The following is a 22,522-nucleotide window of genomic DNA, read 5'->3' as shown; positions in this document are numbered from 1 at the left end:
AATGTTAAACCGTTGAGTTCATGACCAAATCTTAAAAAGTTCTTTAAAGGGAACCTGTCACCCCGAAAATCACGGGTGAGGTAAGCCCACCGGCATCAGGGGCTTATCTACAGCATTCTGTAATGCTGTAGATAAGCCCCCGATGTTATCAGAAAAAGGAGAAAAAGACGTTATGTTATACTCAACCACAGGCGGTCTCGCTGCTGGTCAGGTCAGATTGGCGTCTCCGGTCCGCTGCGGCGCCTCCTATCTTCTTTCCATGAAGTCCTCTTCTGATCTTCAGCCACGGCTCCGGCGCAGGCGTACTTTGCTCTGCCCTGTTGAGGGCAGAGGATAGTACTGCAGTGCGCAGGTGCCGGAAAGGTCAGAGGCACGGCGCCTGCGCACTGCAGTACTTTGTCTGCCCTCAACAGGGCAGAGCAAAGTACGCCTGTGCTGGAGCCGTGGCTGAAGATCAGAAGAGGACGTCATGGAAAGAAGATAGGAGGCGCCGCAGCGGACCGGAGACGCCCATCCGACCAGACCAGCAGCGGGACCGCCCCTGGTTGACTATAATATAATGTCTTTTTCTCCTTTTTCAGGTAACATCAGGGGCTTATCTACAGCATTACAGAATGCTGTAGATAAGCCCCTGATGCCGGTGGGCTTACCTCACCCGTGATTTTTGGGGTGACAGGTTCCCTTTAAGTTTTGTTATAAAATGTCAGTTCATATATATTAAAAAAAGTTTCTTTAATGTAATTAATTTTTATTTTACTTTAGTAAAAAAAAAAATATTTTAACTACTCAGATTTCTTATTATCATAAAAATATGAAGATCGGAAATGGGATCTGATTTAAGCAACGGTAAACAATAACAACATGGAAACGATTATTGTTTAAATAATATTTTGTATTTATTAACAATGTTTACAATTTGATTAATTAAAAAGGGGCCTTGGTAGATAGGGATTTGGCGACGGTTGATAGGGATTACACCTCACATTTTCACAGGTGTTAGCATCTGTGCCGTACAGACTGGTTCATTAGTGGATAGGGTTCAGCCGTCATATGTTCTCTGCTGTTATATCTCACGTCCAGTCTTGGGCCTTGATTCTGTTTAGGCATCAGATCTTCTCTGCAGTTCAGGCAGCTCAACACCGGCACAAGAGTATTGCCAGTGCACGGCACCTTCAGGACTCATGAAGTAGTCTGCAAAGGTTTCTCTCACACGCACACCCGTGTTACATTGCCTTCCTTGACCAAAGTTGTCCACTGCATCTAATTCTGACACCTGTGGCTCCTCAACTACCTCAGTGCTGTATTCCCGAGCATAGTTGTGGAGCACACAGCATGCCTTTATCACAGTGTCCACGGTCTCCGGATCTAACTGGATGGCAGTATGAAAGATCCTCCACCGACTACACATGATCCCGAAGGTACATTCCACATATCTTCGTGCACGGCTCAGCCTATAATTAAAAATCCTCTGCCGGTCATCCAGTGCTCTTCGTGGGTATGGGCGCAGCAGGTGGGGCTTCAAGGGAAATGCCTCATCCGATACCATCACAAAGGGTACTGGATGTGTGGAACCCGGCAAAGGTCTTGGGGCTGGGAGCGTGCCGCCATCTCGAAGAATTTGAAGTCCAATCTGTGATGATTGCAACACCCGAGAATCCCCAGTACTACCATAGGCACCAACGTCGATGGCAACAAACTTGTAATGTGCTTCAGCCACCGCCATCAAGACCACTGAAAAATACTTCTTATAATTAAAGAAGCGTGATCCTGATCTTGGTGGCTTTAGCACTCTCACATGTTTGCCATCAACAGCACCTACGCAGTTGGGGAAATTGGCCACAGTTTGAAAGCCTGCTGCAACCTGCAGCCAAGTCTCCTCGGTTGGGCAAGGCATCACGATGGGCCGCAACTTCTGCCAGATGACGGTACATGTGCACTGTACAATTTGCGAGATGGTGGATTTGCCAACCCTAAATTGGAGGTGCAGGGATGTGTAGCTCTCTCCTGTGGCTAAAAACCTGAAGAAAGAAAAAAAATAATTTAGAAAACCTACGAACACAAATTGTGTTGCAAGATAAAACATCCACATCATGGCCACTAGCGTTATGGGGACACAGGCAGCATTGCGGCAGCATTATGAGGGAAACAGGGTGCACTCGCAGCATTGGGGCAGCATTATGAGGGAAACAGGGTGCACTCGCAGCATTGGGGCAGCATTATGAGGGAAACGGTGCACTCGCAGCATTGGGGCAGCATTATGAGGGAAACAGGGTGCACTCGCAGCATTGGGGCAGCATTATGAGGGAAACGGTGCACTCGCAGCATTGGGGCAGCATTATGAGGGAAACAGGGTGCACTCGCAGCATTGGGGCAGCATTATGAGGGAAACGGTGCACTCGCAGCATTGGGGCAGCATTATGAGGGAAACAGGGTGCACTCGCAGCATTGGGGCAGCATTATGAGGGAAACGGTGCACTCGCAGCATTGGGGCAGCATTATGAGGGAAACTGGCAGTATTATGGGGGCACTCGCAGCATAGTGGCAGCATTATGAGGGAAACGGTGCACTCGCAGCATTGCGGTAGCATTATGAGGGAAACTGGCAGCATTATGGGGGCACTCGCAGCATAGCGGCAGCATTATGGATTAAACAGGCAGCATTTGTGGCAGCATTTAGGGGGGCACTAGCAGCAAGGCCTTACCGCAAGGTGATGAGCAGCCTTTCTTCTGCAGAGATCGCTCTTCGCATGACCGTATCTTCGTAAGTGAGGTGTGGACCAAGAAGAATTAGGAGACGATCAAATGCCTCAATGGAAAGACGGCAAAACTGAGAAAATTTATCTGGAAAGCTGAAAATAAAAAGGAACATAAAACTTTAAATTTTAAACACACACATAATGTATGTTGTATATATCAAAAAAAGGTACAAAGAAACACAGCTGTCAATATACCATTTCTCACTATATCTTACCTCCTTAAATCACGATAAAGAACATGGAAGTGTCTCTTTTCCTCCCGTTCATGAATGATGGGATGAACCCACATCCTTTTTTGGCGTCTGCTATCCCTTCTTCTCCGAGATTGCTCCTATGGGAGAATAAAGTATGTGTTATTACATGGAACTGTACAACACATGTTATACAGCTGGCAAGGCTGGGTTCACATTGCGTTCCCCCAGTCCGTTTTGACGGACTTCGTAACACCGCTGCATAATGCGGTGAAACGTAGTCCGCTAGCGCCGCCATTGACTCCTATGTCTGACATCACTAGCCATGTGCCATCATTTGAGTGACAGTCGGACCTCTAGACTCTGACTGCAGCGTTTCCGGGTCTGTCACTGCTAGCGCAGATGGATCTAGCAGATGCTCCATCTGCGTTAGTGATGTGCCAAAGTCAGCACTTGCGTTGCAGCAGACCATGAACGTATGTGTTGAACGGGCTGCTGTACACATTGTGAACCCAGCCTAATACGCAAAGTGTTCACATCTAATGACATTTTCTTACCAGCTCGCTGTAGTGGTGCAGCAAAAGTAGTGCCGTATGCAACAGTAGGCAGTTCTGTTCTGGAGTTAGACGATGGTGCGGCATCTTGAATTCAACAAGGAAGCAAAATGGTGAAGAGGGGTTGGACCAGGAAATGACCTCATGGGTTTTTTTTTTTCAACCAACTTTATCTGCTGTAAAAAACGCATAAAAAACGCACAAAAAATGCATGTAAAAAACGCATAAAAAACGCATAAAAAACGCACAAAAAACGCACAAAAAACGCACAAAAAACGCATACGGATTTCCTGGGAGTAGTGCCAATTTCTCCTCAGGAAAATCTCAGGAAAATTTTGCACAAAAACCTGACGTGTGCACATACCCTTAATCAATGGTCGGCTTCTTTGGGATGACGGTTTATTTACTGCCATCTTGTGGTTGTTTATTGACATACTTAGAAGAAATTGCACAACAAATAGTATGGTTAATTTTCTCCTGCTACCCTTGTGAAAGAACTATATTTGGGGTTAAATGATCATTTTTGTGGGAAAAATGTAAATGTTAATTTTTTCCTTCCACATTGATTTAATTCCAGTGAAGCATCTAAAGGGTTAACAAAGTTCTTGAATGTGGTTTTGATTGGTGCAGTTTTTAAAATTGTGTCACTTTTGGGTGTTTTCTGTCACACAGGCACCTCACAGTTACTTAAAATGTAAACATTTCTGATCAATTTTAACCCTTGTAACTTTCTAATAACAAAAAATGTTTAAAAAATGATAGTGATGTAAATTAGAAATTTGAGAAATGTTATTTATAAATTATTTTGTGCAGCATGACTAACTGGTTTAAAGATATAAAAAATTGTGAAATTTTCAAATTTTTCATCAACATTCTGATTTTTTTCACAAATAAACACAAAAACATTCTAACTAATTTTACAACTAGCATAAAGTACAATGTCTCACCAAAAATCATTCTCAGAATTACTGGGATTCGTTGAAGCGTTCCAGAGGTATTACCACATAAAGTGACACTGGTCATAGTTGTAACATTTGGCCAGGTCAGGAAGGTGAAAACAGGCTTCGGTGTGAAGGGGTAAAGAGCAGCCATTGTTTTAATTTTTATTTAATATATCAATAATACATACGAAAATAAGTAGCATTGTAATATTTCTTATGATATAAATTTACTTCTTTCTCCTTCAGGACTGATGCTAGATTTTCAAAATTCTCAATTCACTCCCTTCCCAGGCTGGTGCGGCTCTCTGTTGCGGCGGTGGCCTGCTGGGCGGTGGTGGCGGTGCTCTGTTGGACGGTGGCGGTGCTCTGTGGGATGGGGAGGCAGTGGTCTGTGGGGAAGCGGGTCTCCGCCGGCATTTTGTTAATGCCCGGAAGCCTACGCAGATCCATTCCAGCGATGATGTGGCCTCCAGGAAAATGGCTGCTGGGGCAGTACATGCTCAGATTCAGATCTCGGCAACTAGATCTCATCCTGAGATCTCGGGAGACAAGATCTCGTTGCCGAAATCTGAAACAGAGAATTCCCAGAGGCCACCGCATCGCAGGAATAGATCTGACCTGCCACCCCACAGACCACCGCTGTCCCATCACACAGACCACCGCCAACCCACAGGCCACCGCTGCCCCACAGGGCACCACAGCCCCACTGGTCACCGCAGCCCCACAGGCCACCCTAGCCCCACAGGACACCCCAGCCCCACAGAGCACCCCAGTCCCACAGAGCACCACCGCCCCACAGATAACCTGTTGCAAAATGCTGTTGGAGCCCCGCCACACCACAGAGCAGCACCACTGCACCAACCTGGGAAGGAATTTCCAGGATGCCACTGTACCAGGCTGGACCACCAAACAACCCCTGTGACCAGTCCTCCACCTGTGCGGAAACCCCTCTCTGGTAAGCTGAATTTGGACTATAAGATGGACCCCCATTTTAAAACACATTTTTTTCCCCTATTTTCCTTCTGAAAATTTGGGTTGCGTCTTATGGTCAAGTGCGTCTTATTGTCCGAAAAATACGGTACTATTGATTTATGAAATAAAAATGAAAACAACGGTAACTCCTTAGGGGCTAATGCTTCAAAATCTGATAGTTTTTTTGTAACAACTCTGCTGGCATCACGACATGGCCTCTCTTCTCTCACACACCACCTTACCCACTGCTCCAGGTCATGTTGTGGTCTCTGTCTGCTGCCGGCTCCATGCTCTGTGTCTCTTGCTTTCTTTCTGCTCTCTGCATGCTTCCTGACTGTGTGCATAGAGGGTGGCGCCAGAACTCTCTGGTTCTTATGGAATCAGGGCGCACCTGTCTAATGTGTTCCTGACCAATTACCAAGAGGCCTCCAGTATTTAGGGCAGCTCCAGCCTGTGGAATGGGCCTGTGCAATGTGTTAGCTCAGCTAGTGTTTTGCTTCTGAGCTGCCAGGCCTTGCTCTGGTTCCTTTTTCTCTGCAGGTGCTACTCTTAGCCTTGCCTTGATCTTGTTTGTCTGCCCTCCAGGAGGCTGTATATCCTGGTCTCAGTGTCTGTGTCCTTGCTTTGCCTTGTTTTGGTCTGTCTGCCCTCCAGGAGGCAGAATATCCTGGTCCCTGTGTCTTTGTTCTGGTACCTTGTCTTGTCCCATTACTTTGTCTGAACTTTGTCCAACCTCTGTCTCCTTGTCAGTGGCTTCCTTCCCTGCTGTGTCTTTCCTGGTGTCCTCTCTGTTTGCTTATGCTCCGCACTCTTGCGGCTCTTGTGACTTTGCCTGAGCTCCTCTCTCTTGCAGCTTTACCTCTGCTCTGCACTCCTGCGGTTCTGCTCCGTTCTACTCTGCTCCGCTCCTGTTGCTGCAGGAATCTCTTGCTGCAGCTCCTTTCCGCATTCTTTGTGGTTCTGCTCTGCTTAGCTTCTGCTGCTGCAGAAATCTCTTGCTGCAGCTCCTCTCCGCATTCCTTGCAGTTCTGCTCTGCTTAGCTTCTGTTGCTGCTCTCTCTTTCTGCTCTACCACTCCTATCCGCAGCCTTGCAGTTCTCTTCCTGTGTGAACAGGTCCCAACTTGTTCCTTCATACTTCTTTCCTTCCTGCTTGTTTCCATACCTGTATCTCCCTCCTGTGTGAACAGGTCCCAACCTGTTCTTTCCTGCTTGCATCCATACCTGCACCTCTTGTGTGAACAGGTCCAAACCTGTTCCATTATACACCACTCCTTCCTGTCTGTTCCGGTACTAGCATCTGCTGTGTGAACTGGTCTTTACCTGTCCATTCATACACCACGCCAACCTGCCCTGTGTCTCTGCCGTGCCTACCAGCCCTGTTTCTCTGCTGTGCCTGCCAGCCCTGTGTCTCTGCCGTGCCTGCCAGCCCTGTGTCTCTGCCGTGCCTGTCAGCCCTATGTCTCTGCCAGCCCTGTGTCTCTGCCAGCCCTGTGTTTCAGCCGTGCTCATCTGCCAGTCCTGCCTGATGCCCACACCTGTCCCAGAGTTCCTTTTCTCCAAGTGGGATCAGCAGCCACAGCCAGACATCACCCTGGAGTAGCACCTGGCAGCTGCCTGCCGCACAAGTCTGACCTCACCATCAGAAGACCAAGGCAGCTGTCATAGTCACGCCCCTTCCAGGGTAGTTTGGTTCGTGGCACAGTGGGGCTGCAAACCCCCTTGGCTCACGTCCATCAGTCAGGGCATGAGCGTGACATTTTTTATATATATGTTTTGAACTACTTCAGAATTCTAATGCATTGAGCGAAGGACCTTCGAAGACATCGCGGTCGCGTGACCGTGACATCATCGAAGGTCCTTTGCTCAATGCATCCTTAAGAATGAAGGCCGCCGCTTGCACCGCTGAGAGCCATGGACCGTCGGAGGGTACGTATATCCCATATTTTTTATTTTTATTCTTTTTTTTACATGAACATGGATCCCAGGGCCTGAAGGTGAGTCTCCTCTCCTCCAGATCCTGGGAACCACACAGTACAGCTACCTGCACACGCCGTACCCAGCGTATGAGGCGACCCCCGGCTTTTGAGATGATTTTCAGGAGTTAAAAAGTTGTCTTATATGCCAGAAAATACGGTAATTTCAGTTAAAACCCCCATAATGGATCGGACAAAATAGTTGTCACCTTTCCAAAATGTGTAGAAAAACAACTGTTTCAAACATGTGATTCTCGTTCAAACTTATCTGTGACAAGTAACAGGTGCTGGCAATATGAAAATTACACCTAAAACCAGATAAAAAGGGGAGAAGTTGACTCAATATTTGCATTGTGTGTCTTTGTGTGCAACACTAAACCTGGAGAACAGAAAGAGGAGACGAAAACTGTTTGAGGTCTTGAGAACCAAAATTGTTGAAAAATGTCAGCAATCTTAAGACTACAAGTGCATCTTCAGAGATCTCGATGTTCCTTTGTCCATGGTGCGCAACGTAATCAAGAAGATTACAACCCATGGCTAGTCTTCCTGGATATGGTAGGCAGATAAACATTGATAAAGGTTGCAATGCAGGATAGTTTGGATGGTGGATAAGTAGCCCCAATCAAGTTCCAAAGAAAATCAAGCTGTCCTGCTGGATCAAAATCCAATTCAACATCAGTGTAGAGATCTTAAAATTGCTGCTGGGAGAAGGCACCCTTTAAATATGCGAGCCCTGGAGCAGTTTGCAAAAGAAGAGTAGTCCAAAATTCCAGTTGAGAGGTGTAAGAAGCTTGGTGATTGCTATAGGAAGAGATTGATTGCAGTTATTTATTCCAAAAGGTGTGCAACCAAATGTTAAATTGAGGGTGACAACAATTTTGTTTGGAGTTTTGTGTGAAATTATGTCTAATTTACCTTTTTATCTCTGTTTTTGTGTTGTTCCAATATATCCATAGGAAACCAATGTGTATAACAAAATGTGTAATTGCAATAATTTTCTGGTAGAAATATTTCATTTTCTAGAACAATTTCAAGGGTGCCACCACTTTCAGCCATGACTGTACCTATGTCATCCAAATTGATTTAAGAAGTTATATCCCCAATACCTGAACCCAAGGGCAGATTGGAGAATTCTAAATTAAAGAGGTTGTCTGTGACTTTTATATTGATGGTCTACACTTAGGATAGGTCACCGATATCTGATTAGTGGGGGTCATCAATATCTGTTTGGTGGGAATGTGACATAGATTCGAATAGGGGGTGGATTTCCAGTACTTAGACATGGCCAACATGCAGTTGACGAACCTGTGCTGTGCAACTCTGCAACTCAGCTCATCTGGCACCCATCAGCACCAGTAACAGCTGATTGGCATGGATGCTGGGTATTACACCCCCACCAATCAGGTATTGATGACATTTATTAAGGCTAGTGTCGCACGGCCACATTTTTCTCATACAAGATATTCGATCTGATTAAGCTAATCAGACTCTAATCAGAGTATTATCAGAATGTGATCCAGTTTTGAAGAAGATGGGGAAAACAAATGTCGATTTTCTACCCTCTGTCAGTCCGTGAAAATCGGACCTCACTTGGATATCATTGTGCATATTGTGATTATCTCCTCAGACAGACTCGGTCCGAGGAAAAAATCAGATATGTGCACCACCCCATGTGTCTTTTCTGGGCAGCTGTAGGCTATTTTTAGACTGGGGGGGGGGCAATATCCATGGCCCTTTACCAGCCTGAGAATAACAGCCCCCAGCTGTCTGTTTTTGGCTGGTTGTCAAAAATAAGGGGGACCCCATGCTGTTTTTTTACTTTTTTTAAATTTAAATAATTAAAAAATTGGAATGGGAATCCCTCTATTCTTAATAACCAGCCTTGCTGAAGCTGACAGCTGTGGGTTGCATCCCCCAGCTGTGAGTTTTGCCTGGCTGAAAATAAAAAAATAAAGGGGAATATACGCTGTTTTATTAAAATTATTTACGGAGCTGGTGCTGGCTGATGAATACTCCCATCAGTCACTCCTGCTCTCATTGCTATTAGCGGCAGCAGGCATTGGCTAATGGGAGCAGTAGTCCCATCAGCCAACACCAGTGACCAGAGGTAAACTTTATACCTATGATCACAGCTGTGTGCTCACGCTGTCTTTTGTCAGTGTGGGAACCATGGCTGTCTGACTGGCGGTGATGATTTTACCACTGATTAGAAGTGGTGTTTGCTACCCTGTCATGCACCTGAGTTATGTTTTAATTCTATTGGGTTATACTCTTCCGGCTGCTATCTACTATTTACCCTGAGAGTTGTGCAACAGCTTGGTTTATCCAAGCTGCAGCTGTTTGGCCCTGTCATGCACCTGACAGCATGGAAAACACTGGATGTTCGGGCCCCCCATTCAAGTGAATGGTGTCCGGGTTTGGATTTTGGTCCAGTGTTATGATCTGGTGGCCTAGGAGCAGCATGAGACGTACTCTGGAGAAGGTGGTACCTGTACTGACCGCAAACCCTGAACTTAGCACCGCAACTAGAAGTAGCCGTGGGGAGTACCTAACACTCCCTAGACCCCTCGACACAGCCTAAAAACTAACTTCCCCTAAAGACAGAAACGGGAAAACTATCTTGCCTCAGAGAAAATCCCCAAAGGATAGACAGTCCCCCACAAATATTGACTGTGAGAGGAGAGGGAAATAACATACGCAGACTTGAAATCAGGATTTAGCATAGGAGGCCATCCTAGCTAAAAAGAAAGAATAGGACAGAGTACTATGCGGTCAGTATTAAAACACTAGAAAATATCCACCACAGAAAATACAAATCTTCACATCTGACTAAAGACATGGAGGGTATATCTGCATCTCCAGAGACACAGCTTGGCTGCAAAAAATCCTTCACAGACAAAGCTGGACAAGACAAAACATGAAAATGCACAGAACTATAAGGTCCACAGCAGGTGGACAGCAAAAACAAAGCCAGAACTTATCTTTGTTGAAATGAACAGCAAAACAGGAGAGACCAGGTATGGATGTGAATCCTCCAAAAACAATGGACAACTGGCACTGACTAAAGGATAAAGCAGGACTAAATAGCTTAGCCCAAATTATAAAAAGTGAATACACCTGATAAATGCTGCGATCCAAAGACAGCAGCACTACCACTCATAACCACCGGAGGGAGCCCAACAGCAGAATTCACAACAGTCCGGGTAGTGTTCTGGCACCTGAACCCAAACTTTTTGTAACTAGGGTTGAGCGAAACGGGTCGTTCATTTTCAAAAGTCGCCGACTTTTGGCAAAGTCGGGTTTCATGAAACCCGATCCGACCCCTGTGCGGGGTCGGCCATGCGGTACGCGACTTTCGCGCCAAAGTCGCGTTTCAATGACGCGAAAAGCGCCATTTCTCAGCCAATGAAGGTAAACGCAGAGTGTGGGCAGCGTGATGACATAGGTCCTGGTCCCCACCATCTTAGAGAAGGGCATTGCAGTGATTGGCTTGCTGTCTGCGGCGTCATAGGGGCTATAAAGGGGCGTTCCCGCCGACCGCCATGTTACTGCTGCTGATCTGAGCTTAGGGACAGGTTGCTGCCGCTTCGTCAGAAGCAGGGATAGCGTTAGGCAGGGTCCATTAACCACCAAACCGCTTGTGCTGTAGCGATTTCCACTGCCCAACACCACCTTCGGTGTGCAGGGACAGTGGAAGCTACATTTTTTTTTTTTCCCTCAGCGCTGTAGCTCATTGGGCTGCCCTAGAAGGCTCCCTGATAGCTGCATTGCTGTGTGTACGCCGCTGTGCAAACCAACTGCTTTTTTCAAAGCACAAATCCTCTTGTTCCTTCCTTTCTGCACAGCTATCTTTTTTGTTTGTCCACACTTTTTATTTAATTTGTGCATCAGTCCACTCCTTATTGCTGCCTGCCATACTTGGCTGAGATTACTGCAGGGAGATAGTAATTGTTGGACACTCCCTGTTTTTTTTTTTTTTTTTGTGGGAGATTAAGATTGACATTTCTGCTAGAGTGCCATCCCTGTGTGTGCCATCTCTCACTCAGTGGGCCATAGAAAGCCTATTTATTTTTTTCCTTGATTTGGGTTATAAAATCTACCTGAAAAAATCACTACATCAATCAGTGGGAGAAAAATATTGGCCTCAGGGCTTGTGTGCCACTCTTGACTCCTGTGTGTGCCACCTCTCAGTCAGTGGGCCATAGAAAGCCTATTTATTTTTTTGCTTGATTTGGGTTCTAAAATCTACCTGAAAAAATCACTACATCAATCAGTGGGAGAAAAATATTGGCCTCAGGGCTTGTGTGCCACTCCTGACTCCTGTGTGCATCATCACTCACTCAGTGGGCCATAGAAAGCCTATTTTTTTTTTTTTGCTTTATTTGGGTTCTAAATTCTACCTGGAAAAATCAATAAATCAATCAGTGGGAGATTAATATTGGCCTTTGGGCTTGTGTGCCAGTCCTAAGCGTGCCATCTCTCTCTCTCAGATAGTGGGCCATAGAAAGCCTATTTATTATTTTTTTTATTGGGTTTATAAATTTTCCCTGGAAAAAAAAAAAAAGTGGGAGATTAATATTGGCCTCTGGGCTTGTGTGCCAGTCCTGAGCGTGCCATCTCTCTCACAAATAGTGGGCCATAGAAAGCCTATTTATTTATTTTTTTTTGGTTTTATAAATTCTCCCTGAAAAAAAAAAGGGAGATTAATATTGGCCTTTGGGCTTGTGTGCCAGTCCTAAGCGTGCCATCTCTCTCTCTCAGATAGTGGGCCATAGAAAGCCTATTTTTTTTTTTTTTTATTGGGTTTATAAATTTTCCCTGGAAAAAAAAAAAGTGGGAGATTAATATTGGCCTCTGGACTTGTGTGCCAGTCCTGAGCGTGCCATCTCTCTCACAAATAGTGGGCCATAGAAAGCCTATTTATTTATTTTTTTTTGGTTTTATAAATTCTCCCTGAAAAAAAAAGGGAGATTAATATTGGCCTTTGGGCTTGTGTGCCAGTCCTAAGCGTGCTATCTCTCTCTCTCAGATAGTGGGCCATAGAAAGCCTATTTATTATTTTTTTTATTGGGTTTATAAATTTTCCCTGAAAAAAAAAAAAATGGGAGATTAATATTGGCCTCTGGGCTTGTGTGCCAGTCCTGAGCGTGCCAACTCTCTCACAAATAGTGGGCCATAGAAAGCCTATTTATTTTTTTGGTTGATTTGGGTTCTAAATTCTACCTGAAAAAATCAATAAATCAATCATTGGGAGAAAAATATTGGCCTCTGGGCTTGTGTGCCACTCCTGACTCCTGTGTGCGTCATCTCTCACTCAGTGGGCCATAGAAAGCCTATTTTTTGTTTTATTTGTTTTCTAAATTCTCCCTGAAAAAATCATTTTATTTTATTTGGTTTCTAAATTCTTCCTGAAAAAAATCATTTTTTTTATTATTTTTTTTTTCTAAAGTCTCCCTGGAAAAAACAAAAAAAATCAAATCAGTGGGAGATTAATATTGCCCTTTCTGCTTGTGTGCCAGTCTTGACTCCTGGGTGTGCCATCTCTCTCTCTCTCTCCAATTGTGGGCCATAGAAAGCCTATTATTTTTTTAGCTTGATTTGGGTTCCAAAATCTACCTGAAAAAATCACTACATCAATCATTGGGAGAACAATATTGGCCTCTGGGCTTGTGTGCCACTCCTGACTCCTGTGTGCGTCATCTCTCACTCCGTGGGCCATAGAAAGCCTATTTTTTCTTTTATTTGTTTTCTAAATTCTCCCTGAAAAATCATTTTATTTTATTTGGTTTCTAAATTCTTCCTGAAAAAATCATTTTTTTTTATAATTTTTTTTTTCTAAAGTCTCCCTGGGAAAAAAAAAAAAAAATCAAATCAGTGGGAGATTAATATTGCCCTTTCTGCTTGTGTGCCAGTCTTGACTCCTGGGTGTGCCATCTCTCTCTCTCTCTCTCTCTCTCTCTCCAATTGTGGGCCATAGAAAGCCTATTTTTTTTTTAGCTTGATTTGGGTTCCAAAATCTACCTGAAAAAAATCACTACATCAATCATTGGGAAAACAATATTGGCCTCTGGGCTTGTGTGCCACTCCTGACTCCTGTGTGCGTCATCTGTCACTCAGTGGGCCATAGAAAGCCTTTTTTTCTTTTATTTGTTTTCTAAATTCTCCCTGAAAAAATCATTTTATTTTATTTGGTTTCTAAATTCTTCCTGAAAAAATCATTTTATTCTATTTTTTTTTTTCCTAAAGTCTCCCTGAAAAAAAAAAAAAAATCAAATCAGTGGGAGATTAATATTTACATTTGTGCTTCAGTGACAGTCCTGCGTGTGTGGCATCTCTCTCATTTGTTGCCACCAACAACAGAGTGTGTAACATTGTGCCTGATTTTCGTTGCGGTCTCACTCACCTGTAAAGGGGTAGCTAAATCATACTGAAGTTATAGCTCACCGTGTAAGTTGTGTGACAGCAACAAATACCGTTAGTTTGGTTACGTTTTTAAAACAATGAGGAAGTCTGGTGGAAGAGGTCGTGGCCGGGGGCGTTCATTGTCAGCTGGTAATGAGGGTAGTGGTAGTGGTGGAGCATCAGCTGGTCGTGGGAAAAAAAATATTGCACCTTAGGCTACGTTCACATTAGCGTTGCGCGCCGGTGCGTCGGCGACGCAACGGCGACGCAACGCTCGACGCACAAAAAACGCACGCAAAAACGCTGCGTTTTGCGACACGTGCGTCGTTTTTTGACGAAAATCGGACGCACGAAAAATGCAACTTGTTGCATTTTCTTGCGTCCGACGCTAGCGTCGGAAACGACGCACGTGTCAAAAAACGCAACCAAAAAAACGCACGCGTCCCCTATGTTAAACATAGGGGCGCGTCGCCGCTGCGTCGCCGACGCAACAGCGACGCACATTAGCGGAACGCTAATGTGAACGTAGCCTAAGTCTGGAGCTGTGGAGCCAGGTTCGTCGTCTGGCTACACAAGGCCTCAAACGCTCCCTTTTCTGGGAGTAGGAAAACCGCTTTTAAAGCCGGAGCAGCAAGAGCAAGTTTTGGCTTATCTTGCTGACTCAGCCTCTAGCTCTTTTGCCTCCTCTCGTGAAACTGGTAAATGTCAAAGCAGCGCGTCGTTAGTGGATGTTCACGGTCAGGGACAAGTCGCTTCCTTGTCCTCTTCAGCAAAAACAACAACAGAGAAGAATGCAGCAGGCGACACAACGGGTTACTCCATGGAGCTCTTTACACATACCGTCCCTGGCTTAGAAAGTGAAGCAGTTAACAGTCCATGCCCATTACAAGTTGAATCTGACATGGAGTGCACTGATGCACAGCCACAGCCAGACTACTATGCTGGTCCTTTGATTCAGACCACAACATTGCCCTCGCAGGGTAATGATCAAGAATCAGACCCTGATGAGACTATGTTTCCCCATCACGAACGCTATACCACCGACCGACACGGTGACACAGACGAAGTTGCACACGAGCTACAAGAAGAGGTAATAGATGACCCAGTTCTTGACCCCGATTGGCAGCCATTGGGGGAACAGGGTGCAGGCGGCAGCAGTTCTGAAGCGGAGGAGGAGGGGCCGCAGCAGGCATCAACATCGCAACAGGTTCCATCTGCCGGGCCCGTATCTTGCCCAAAACGCGTGGCAAAGCCAAAACCTGTTGGAGGACAGCGTGGCCATCCGGTTAAAGCTCAGTCTGCAATGCCTGAAAAGGTATCCGATGCTAGAAAGAGTGCAGTCTGGCATTTTTTTAAACAACATCCAATTGATCAGCGCAAAGTCATCTGTCAAAAATGTTCAACTACCTTAAGCAGAGGACAGAATCTGAAAAGTCTCAATACAAGTTGCATGCATAGACATTTAACCACCATGCATTTGCAAGCCTGGACTAACTACCAAACGTCCCTTAAGGTTGTAGCACCCTCGGCCAATGAAGCTAGTCAGCAACGCAACATCCCTTCCGGCAGTGTAGGGCCACCATTTTCCGCACCACCTGCAGTATCTGTGCAGGTTTCTTTGCCAGGCCAAAGCAGTCAGGGTCAGGGAATCACCAGTTTCGTAGTAGGAAACACTGCATCTAGGGCACCGGCGGCAACAATACCATCTCCCACCGTCTCTCAGTCTGCCATGTCCACCGGCACCCCCGCTAGTTCCACGATCTCCAGCTCTCCAGTCCAGCTCACCCTACATGAGACTATGGTTAGAAAAAGGAAGTACTTAGCCTCGCATCCGCGTACACAGGGTTTGAACGCCCACATAGCTAGACTAATCTCGTTAGAGATGATGCCCTACCGGTTAGTTGAAAGCGAAGCTTTCAAAGCCCTGATGGACTACTCTGTACCACGCTACGAGCTACCCAGTCGACACTTTTTTTCCAGAAAAGCCATCCCAGCCCTCCACCAGCATGTTAAAGAGCGCATCGTCCATGCACTCAGGCAATCTGTGAGCACAAAGGTGCAACTGACAACAGATGCATGGACCAGTAGGCATGGCCAGGGACGTTACGTGTCCATCACGGCACACTGGGTGAATGTTGTGGATGCAGGGTCCACAGGGGACAGCAAGTTTGGGACAGTTCTGCCTAGCCCACGGTCTAGGAAACAGTTGGCTGTAGCCGTTCGCACCCCCTCCTCCTCCTCTTCGTCCTCCTGCAGAAGCGAGAGCTCGTCCACAGACCGCAGTCGCACAACCACTCCATCCGCAGCTGCCACTGTTGCACACCAGGTCTCCCATTATGGGGCAGCTACTGGCAAACGTCAGCAGGCTGTATTGGCTATGAAGTGTTTGGGTGACAACAGACACACCGCGGAAGTTCTGTCCGAGTTCTTGCAGAAAGAAACGCAGTCGTGGCTGGGCACTGTAGATCTTGAGGCAGGCAAGGTAGTGAGTGATAACGGAAGGAATTTCATGGCTGCCATCTCCCTTTCCCAACTGAAACACATTCCTTGCCTGGCTCACACCTTAAACCTGGTGGTGCAGTGCTTCCTGAAAAGTTATCCGGGGTTATCCGACCTGCTCCTCAAAGTGCGTGGACTTTGCTCACATATCCGCCGTTCGCCCGTACACTCCAGTCGTATGCAGACCTATCAGCGTTCTTTGAACCTTCCCCAGCATTGCCTAATCATAGACGTTGCAACAAGGTGGAACTCAACACTGCACATGCTTCAGAGACTGTGCGAACAGAGGCGGGCTGTTATGTTTTTGTGGGAGGATACACATACACGGGCAGGCAGTAGGATGGCAGACATGGAGTTGTCAGGTGTGCAGTGGTCGAAGATTCAAGACATGTGTCAAGTCCTTCAGTGTTTTGAGGAATGCACACGGCTGGTTAGTGCAGACAACGCCATAATAAGCATGAGCATCCCCCTAATGCGTCTGCTGATGCAAAGTTTGACGCACATAAAGGATCAGGCGTCTGCAGCTGAGGAAGAGGAAAGCCTTGATGACAGTCAGCCATTGTCTGGCCAGGGCAGTGTACAGGACGAGTTAGCGGGCGAAGAGGAGAAGGAGGACGAGGAGGATGATGGGGATGATTATATTTTTAATGAGGAAGCTTTTCCGGGGCCACTGGAAATTGGTGGCGCGGCAAGGCCAGGTTCTGGTTTTTGTAGGGACACAAGTGACGTGGATTTGCCTGAAACTGCCCCTCAACCAAGCACAACCGCAGATTTGAGAACTGGAACTTTGGCCCACATGGCGGATTATGCCTTACGTATCCTCAAAAGGGACACACGCATAACTAAAATGATGAACGATGACGATTACTGGTTGGCCTGCCTCCTTGATCCTCGCTATAAAGGCAAATTGCAAAATATAATGCCACATGAGAACTTGGAACTAATATTAGCAACCAAACAATCAACTCTTGTTGACCGTTTGCTTCTGGCATTCCCTGCACACAGCGCCCGTGATCGTTCTCACACGAGCTGCAGGGGCCAGCAGACCAGAGGAGTTAGAGGGGCAGATATCAGAAGTGGCGTTGGCCAGAGGGGTTTTCTGACCAGGTTGTGGAGTGATTTTGCTATGACCGCAGACAGGACAGGTACTGCTGCATCAATTGAAAGTGACAGGAGACAACATTTGTCCAGTATGGTAACAAACTATTTTTCATCCCTAATCGATGTTCTCCCTCAACCGTCATTCCCATTTGATTACTGGGCATCAAAATTAGACACCTGGCCAGAATTGGCAGAATATGCATTGCAGGAGCTTGCTTGCCCGGCAGCTAGTGTCCTATCAGAAAGAGTATTCAGTGCTGCAGGTTCAATACTAACAGAAAAAAGGACTCGTCTGGCTACCCAAAATGTAGATGATCTAACCTTCATTAAAATGAACCACAACTGGATTTCGAAATCTTTTGCCCCACCTTGCCCGGCTGACACCTAGCTTTCCTATGAAAAGGTCTTGCCTGTGGACTATTCTGAATGACTTTTCCAATCTCGTAATTTTCTGCACCTGATTCTCCAGCATACGACATGTTTACACCTCCCTAAATGGCCAAACTCCCCACACGGGGCCGTGGTATCGACACTTGGCGCCAGCACCCGTGAGAGTGCTGTTTGTCTGAAAAGGTGGGTGTGCCCGCTTTTGGTCGACGGCACTGCCACTGGGTCCCTCCTAGTACAATAAAGTGTCTCTGGCGGTGGTGGTGCGCACCCAACGTCAGACACACCGTTGTAATATGAGGGGCCCTGGGCCTGTACCGCCGGCCACAAGACAGTTCCCCCCCCCAGCTCAAACAGTGCTCTACCACTTGCAAAATTATCTCACAGCTCCACCAATGTTTAGTCTATGAACTGACATCCTTCAATGCCTGCCACTGACAATACCATTGTATTGACATTTTTGTTATGTTAGGCCTTCGAAGCCTGTCTGCGGTCACTCCTTCCACTATGCCTCCACTGACCACACCACTGCTGCCCGTGTACCCCTGGAACCAATTTAAAATTGCCTACAGCCATGTGTTATTATTTTAGGCCTTCGATGCCTGTCTGCGGTCACTCCTTACAATATGCCTCCACTGACCACACCACTGCTACCCGTGTACCCCTGGAAGCAATTTAAAATTGCCTACAGCCAGCCCAATTATTTTATTTTAGGCCTTCGATACCTGTCTGCCGTCCGTTCTTTCTACTACTACTACACTGACCAGGCCACTGCTGCCCGTGTTCCCCTGGAACCAATTTAAAATTGCCTACAGCCATGTATTATTATTTTAGGCCTTTGATGCCTGTCTGCGGTCACTCCTTCCACTAGGCCTCCACTGACCACACCACTGCTGCCCGTGTACCCCTGGAACCAATTTAAAATTGCCTACAGCCAGCCCAATTTTTTTAATTTTAGGCCTTCGATGCCTGTCTGCGGTCCGTTCTTTCTACTACTACTACACTGACCAGGCCACTGCTGCCCGTGTACCCCTGGAACCAATTTAAAATTGCCTACAGCCAGCCCAATTTTTTTATTTTAGGCCTTCGATGCCTGTCTGCGGTCCGTTCTTTCTACTACTACTACACTGACCAGGCCACTGCTGCCCGTGTACCCCTGGAACCAATTTAAAATTGCCTACAGCCATGTGTTATTATTTTAGGCCTTCGATGCCTGTCTGCGGTCACTCCTTCCACTAGGCCTCCACTGACCACACCACTGCTGCCCGTGTACCCCTGGAACCTATTTATAATTGCATAGAGCATCCTTTTTTTAATAGTAGGCGTACAAAGTCTGTCTGCGGTTCACTATTGAAATTGTCCTCCACTGCCCAGAGCACTGCAGCTTGTGTACCCCTGTAACTTTTTTCTGCTGCAGTGAGCCACATTTTTGGTTTGAGTCCTACTACCTGTGTCTGTCTGCGCCACTCAATTCAGCTGTGTTCCTTTGAAAAAAGCTGAGCGTCAATAGTCTTGTTTTCAGCCTCTAGGAATTTTAAAACTGCATTGGGTGTACAACTTTGGTAGGGCCTACTAACGGTGTCTGCCTCCCCAAGGTGTTCCCCAGGTTTCCTCTCCATTGCTTCAATCTTCATGCTCTCGTTTAGTAGTTGTTGGAAACTATGCTGCATTAGTCCTACAAATTGGGTATGGGGTGTAGAGAGATGGTGTGTTCCACTCCAAGGTGTTCTCCAGGTTGCCTTTCCTGAGCTTCAATCTTCATGCTCTCGTTTAGTAGTTGTTGGAAACTACGCTGCATTAGGCCTACAAATTGGGTATGGGGTGTAGAGAGATGGTGTGTTCCACTCCAAGGTGTTCCCCAGGTTTCCTCTCCATTGCTTCGATCTTCATGCTCTCGTTTAGTAGTTGTTGGAAACTACGCTGCATTAGGCCTACAAATTGGGTATGGGGTGTAGAGAGATGGTGTGTTCCACTCCAAGGTGTTCTCCAGGTTGCCTTTCCTGAGCTTCGATCTTCATGCTCTCGTTTAGTAGTTGTTGGAAACTACGCTGCATTATGCCTACAAATTGGGTATGGGGTGTAGAGAGATGGTGTGTTCCACTCCAAGGTGTTCCCCAGGTTTCCTCTCCATTGCTTCGATCTTCATGCTCTCGTTTAGTAGTTGTAGAAAACTACACTGCATTAGGCCTACAAATTGGGTATGGGGTGTAGAGAGATGGTATGTTCCACTCCAAGGTGTTCCCCAGGTTTCGTCCACATTGCTTCGGTCTTCCGACTCTCGTTTAGTAGTTGTAGAAAACTACACTGCATTAGGCCTACAAATTGGGTATGGGGTGTAGAGAGACGGTGTGTTACACTCGAAGGTGTTCCCCAGGTTTCGTCCACATTGCTTCGATCTTCCGACTCTCGTTTAGTAGTTGTTGAAAACTACACTGCATTAGGCCTACAAATTGGGTATGGGGTGTAGAGAGATGGTGTGTTCCACTCCAAGGTGTTCTCCAGGTTGCCTTTCCTGAGCTTCGATCTTCATGCTCTCGTTTAGTAGTTGTTGGAAACTACGCTGCATTAGGCCTACAAATTGGGTATGGGGTGTAGAGAGATGGTGTGTTCCACTCCAAGGTGTTCCCCAGGTTTCCTCTCCATTGCTTCGATCTTCATGCTCTCGTTTAGTAGTTGTAGAAAACTACACTGCATTAGGCCTACAAATTGGGTATGGGGTGTAGAGAGATGGTGTGTTCCACTCCAAGGTGTTCCCCAGGTTTCGTCCACATTGCTTCGGTCTTCCGACTCTCGTTTAGTAGTTGTAGAAAACTACACTGCATTAGGCCTACAAATTGGGTATGGGGTGTAGAGAGACGGTGTGTTACACTCCAAGGTGTTCCCCAGGTTTCGTCCACATTGCTTCGATCTTCCGACTCTCGTTTAGTAGTTGTTGAAAACTACACTGCATTAGGCCTACAAATTGGGTATGGGGTGTAGAGAGATGGTGTGTTCCACTCCAAGGTGTTCCCCAGGTTTCCTCTCCATTGCTTCGATCTTCATGCTCTCGTTTAGTAGTTGTTGGAAACTACGCTGCATTTGGCCTACAAATTGGGTATGGGGTGTAGAGAGATGGTGTGTTCCACTCCAAGGTGTTCCCCAGGTTTCCTCTCCATTGCTTCGATCTTCATGCTCTCGTTTAGTAGTTGTAGAAAACTACACTGCATTAGGCCTACAAATTGGGTATGGGGTGTAGAGAGATGGTGTATTCCACTCCAAGGTGTTCCCCAGGTTTCGTCCACATTGCTTCGGTCTTCCGACTCTCGTTTAGTAGTTGTAGAAAAGTACACTGCATTAGGCCTACAAATTGGGTATGGGGTGTAGAGAGACGGTGTGTTACACTCCAAGGTGTTCCCCAGGTTTCGTCCACATTGCTTCGATCTTCCGACTCTCGTTTAGTAGTTGTTGAAAACTACACTGCATTAGGCCTACAAATTGGGTATGGGGTGTAGAGAGATGGTGTGTTCTACTCCAAGGTGTTCTCCAGGTTGCCTTTCCTGAGCTTCGATCTTCATGCTCTCGTTTAGTAGTTGTTGGAAACTACGCTGCATTAGGCCTACAAATTGGGTATGGGGTGTAGAGAGATGGTGTGTTCCACTCCAAGGTGTTCCCCAGGTTTCCTCGCCATTGCTTCGATCTTCATGCTCTCGTTTAGTAGTTGTTGGAAACTACGCTGCATTAGGCCTACAAATTGGGTATGGGGTGTAGAGAGATGGTGTGTTCCACTCCAAGGTGTTCTCCAGGTTGCCTTTCCTGAGCTTCAATCTTCATGCTCTTGTTTAGTAGTTGTTGGAAACTACGCTGCATTAGGCCTACAAATTGGGTATGGGGTGTAGAGAGATGGTGTGTTCCACTCCAAGGTGTTCCCCAGGTTTCATCGCCATTGCTTCGATCTTCATGCTCTCGTTTAGTAGTTGTTGGAAACTGCGCTGCATTAGGCCTGCAAATTGGGTATGGGGTGTAGAGAGATGGTGTGTTCCACTCCAAGGTGTTCCCCAGGTTTCCTCTCCATTGCTTCGATCTTCATGCTCTCGTTTAGTAGTTGTTGGAAACTACGCTGCATTAGGCCTACAAATTGGGTATGGGGTGTAGAGAGATGGTGTGTTCCACTCCAAGGTGTTCCCCAGGTTTCGTCCACATTGCTTCGGTCTTCCGACTCTCGTTTAGTAGTTGTAGAAAACTACACTGCATTAGGCCTACAAATTGGGTATGGGGTGTAGAGAGACGGTGTGTTACACTCCAAGGTGTTCCCCAGGTTTCGTCCACATTGCTTCGATCTTCCGACTCTCGTTTAGTAGTTGTTGAAAACTACACTGCATTAGGCCTACAAATTGGGTATGGGGTGTAGAGAGATGGTGTGTTCCACTCCAAGGTGTTCCCCAGGTTTCCTCTCCATTGCTTCGATCTTCATGCTCTCGTTTAATAGTTGTAGAAAACTACACTGCATTAGGCCTACAAATTGGGTATGGGGTGTAGAGAGATGGTGTGTTCCACTCCAAGGTGTTCCCCAGGTTTCGTCCACATTGCTTCGGTCTTCCGACTCTCGTTTAGTAGTTGTAGAAAAGTACACTGCATTAGGCCTACAAATTGGGTATGGGGTGTAGAGAGACGGTGTGTTACACTCCAAGGTGTTCCCCAGGTTTCGTCCACATTGCTTCGATCTTCCGACTCTCGTTTAGTAGTTGTTGAAAACTACACTGCATTAG

The 22,522-nt window shown here is 46.4% G+C and overlaps 1 protein-coding gene across 1 annotated transcript; it reads right to left on the bottom strand.

The window, feature by feature from the left end:
• Positions 1-871: 871 nt before the first annotated feature.
• LOC138658289 (uncharacterized) lies at positions 872-3,638 on the bottom strand. The gene is made up of 5 exons (XM_069745770.1): positions 3,504-3,638; positions 2,971-3,086; positions 2,702-2,848; positions 1,730-2,018; positions 872-1,260 (listed from the first exon to the last, which is right to left on the bottom strand). Exons 1-5 carry the CDS (start codon positions 3,585-3,587, stop codon positions 1,207-1,209), a joined length of 690 nt encoding a protein of 229 aa, XP_069601871.1. The 5' UTR covers positions 3,588-3,638; the 3' UTR covers positions 872-1,206.
• Between the last annotated feature and the right edge of the window lie 18,884 nt (positions 3,639-22,522).

This window comes from Ranitomeya imitator, chromosome 1 (genome assembly GCF_032444005.1).
Source record: "Ranitomeya imitator isolate aRanImi1 chromosome 1, aRanImi1.pri, whole genome shotgun sequence".
NCBI classification, from domain to species: domain Eukaryota; kingdom Metazoa; phylum Chordata; class Amphibia; order Anura; family Dendrobatidae; genus Ranitomeya; species Ranitomeya imitator.
Note: the sequence above shows the minus strand (reverse complement) of the source record. Positions and strands in the feature narration are given on the sequence as shown.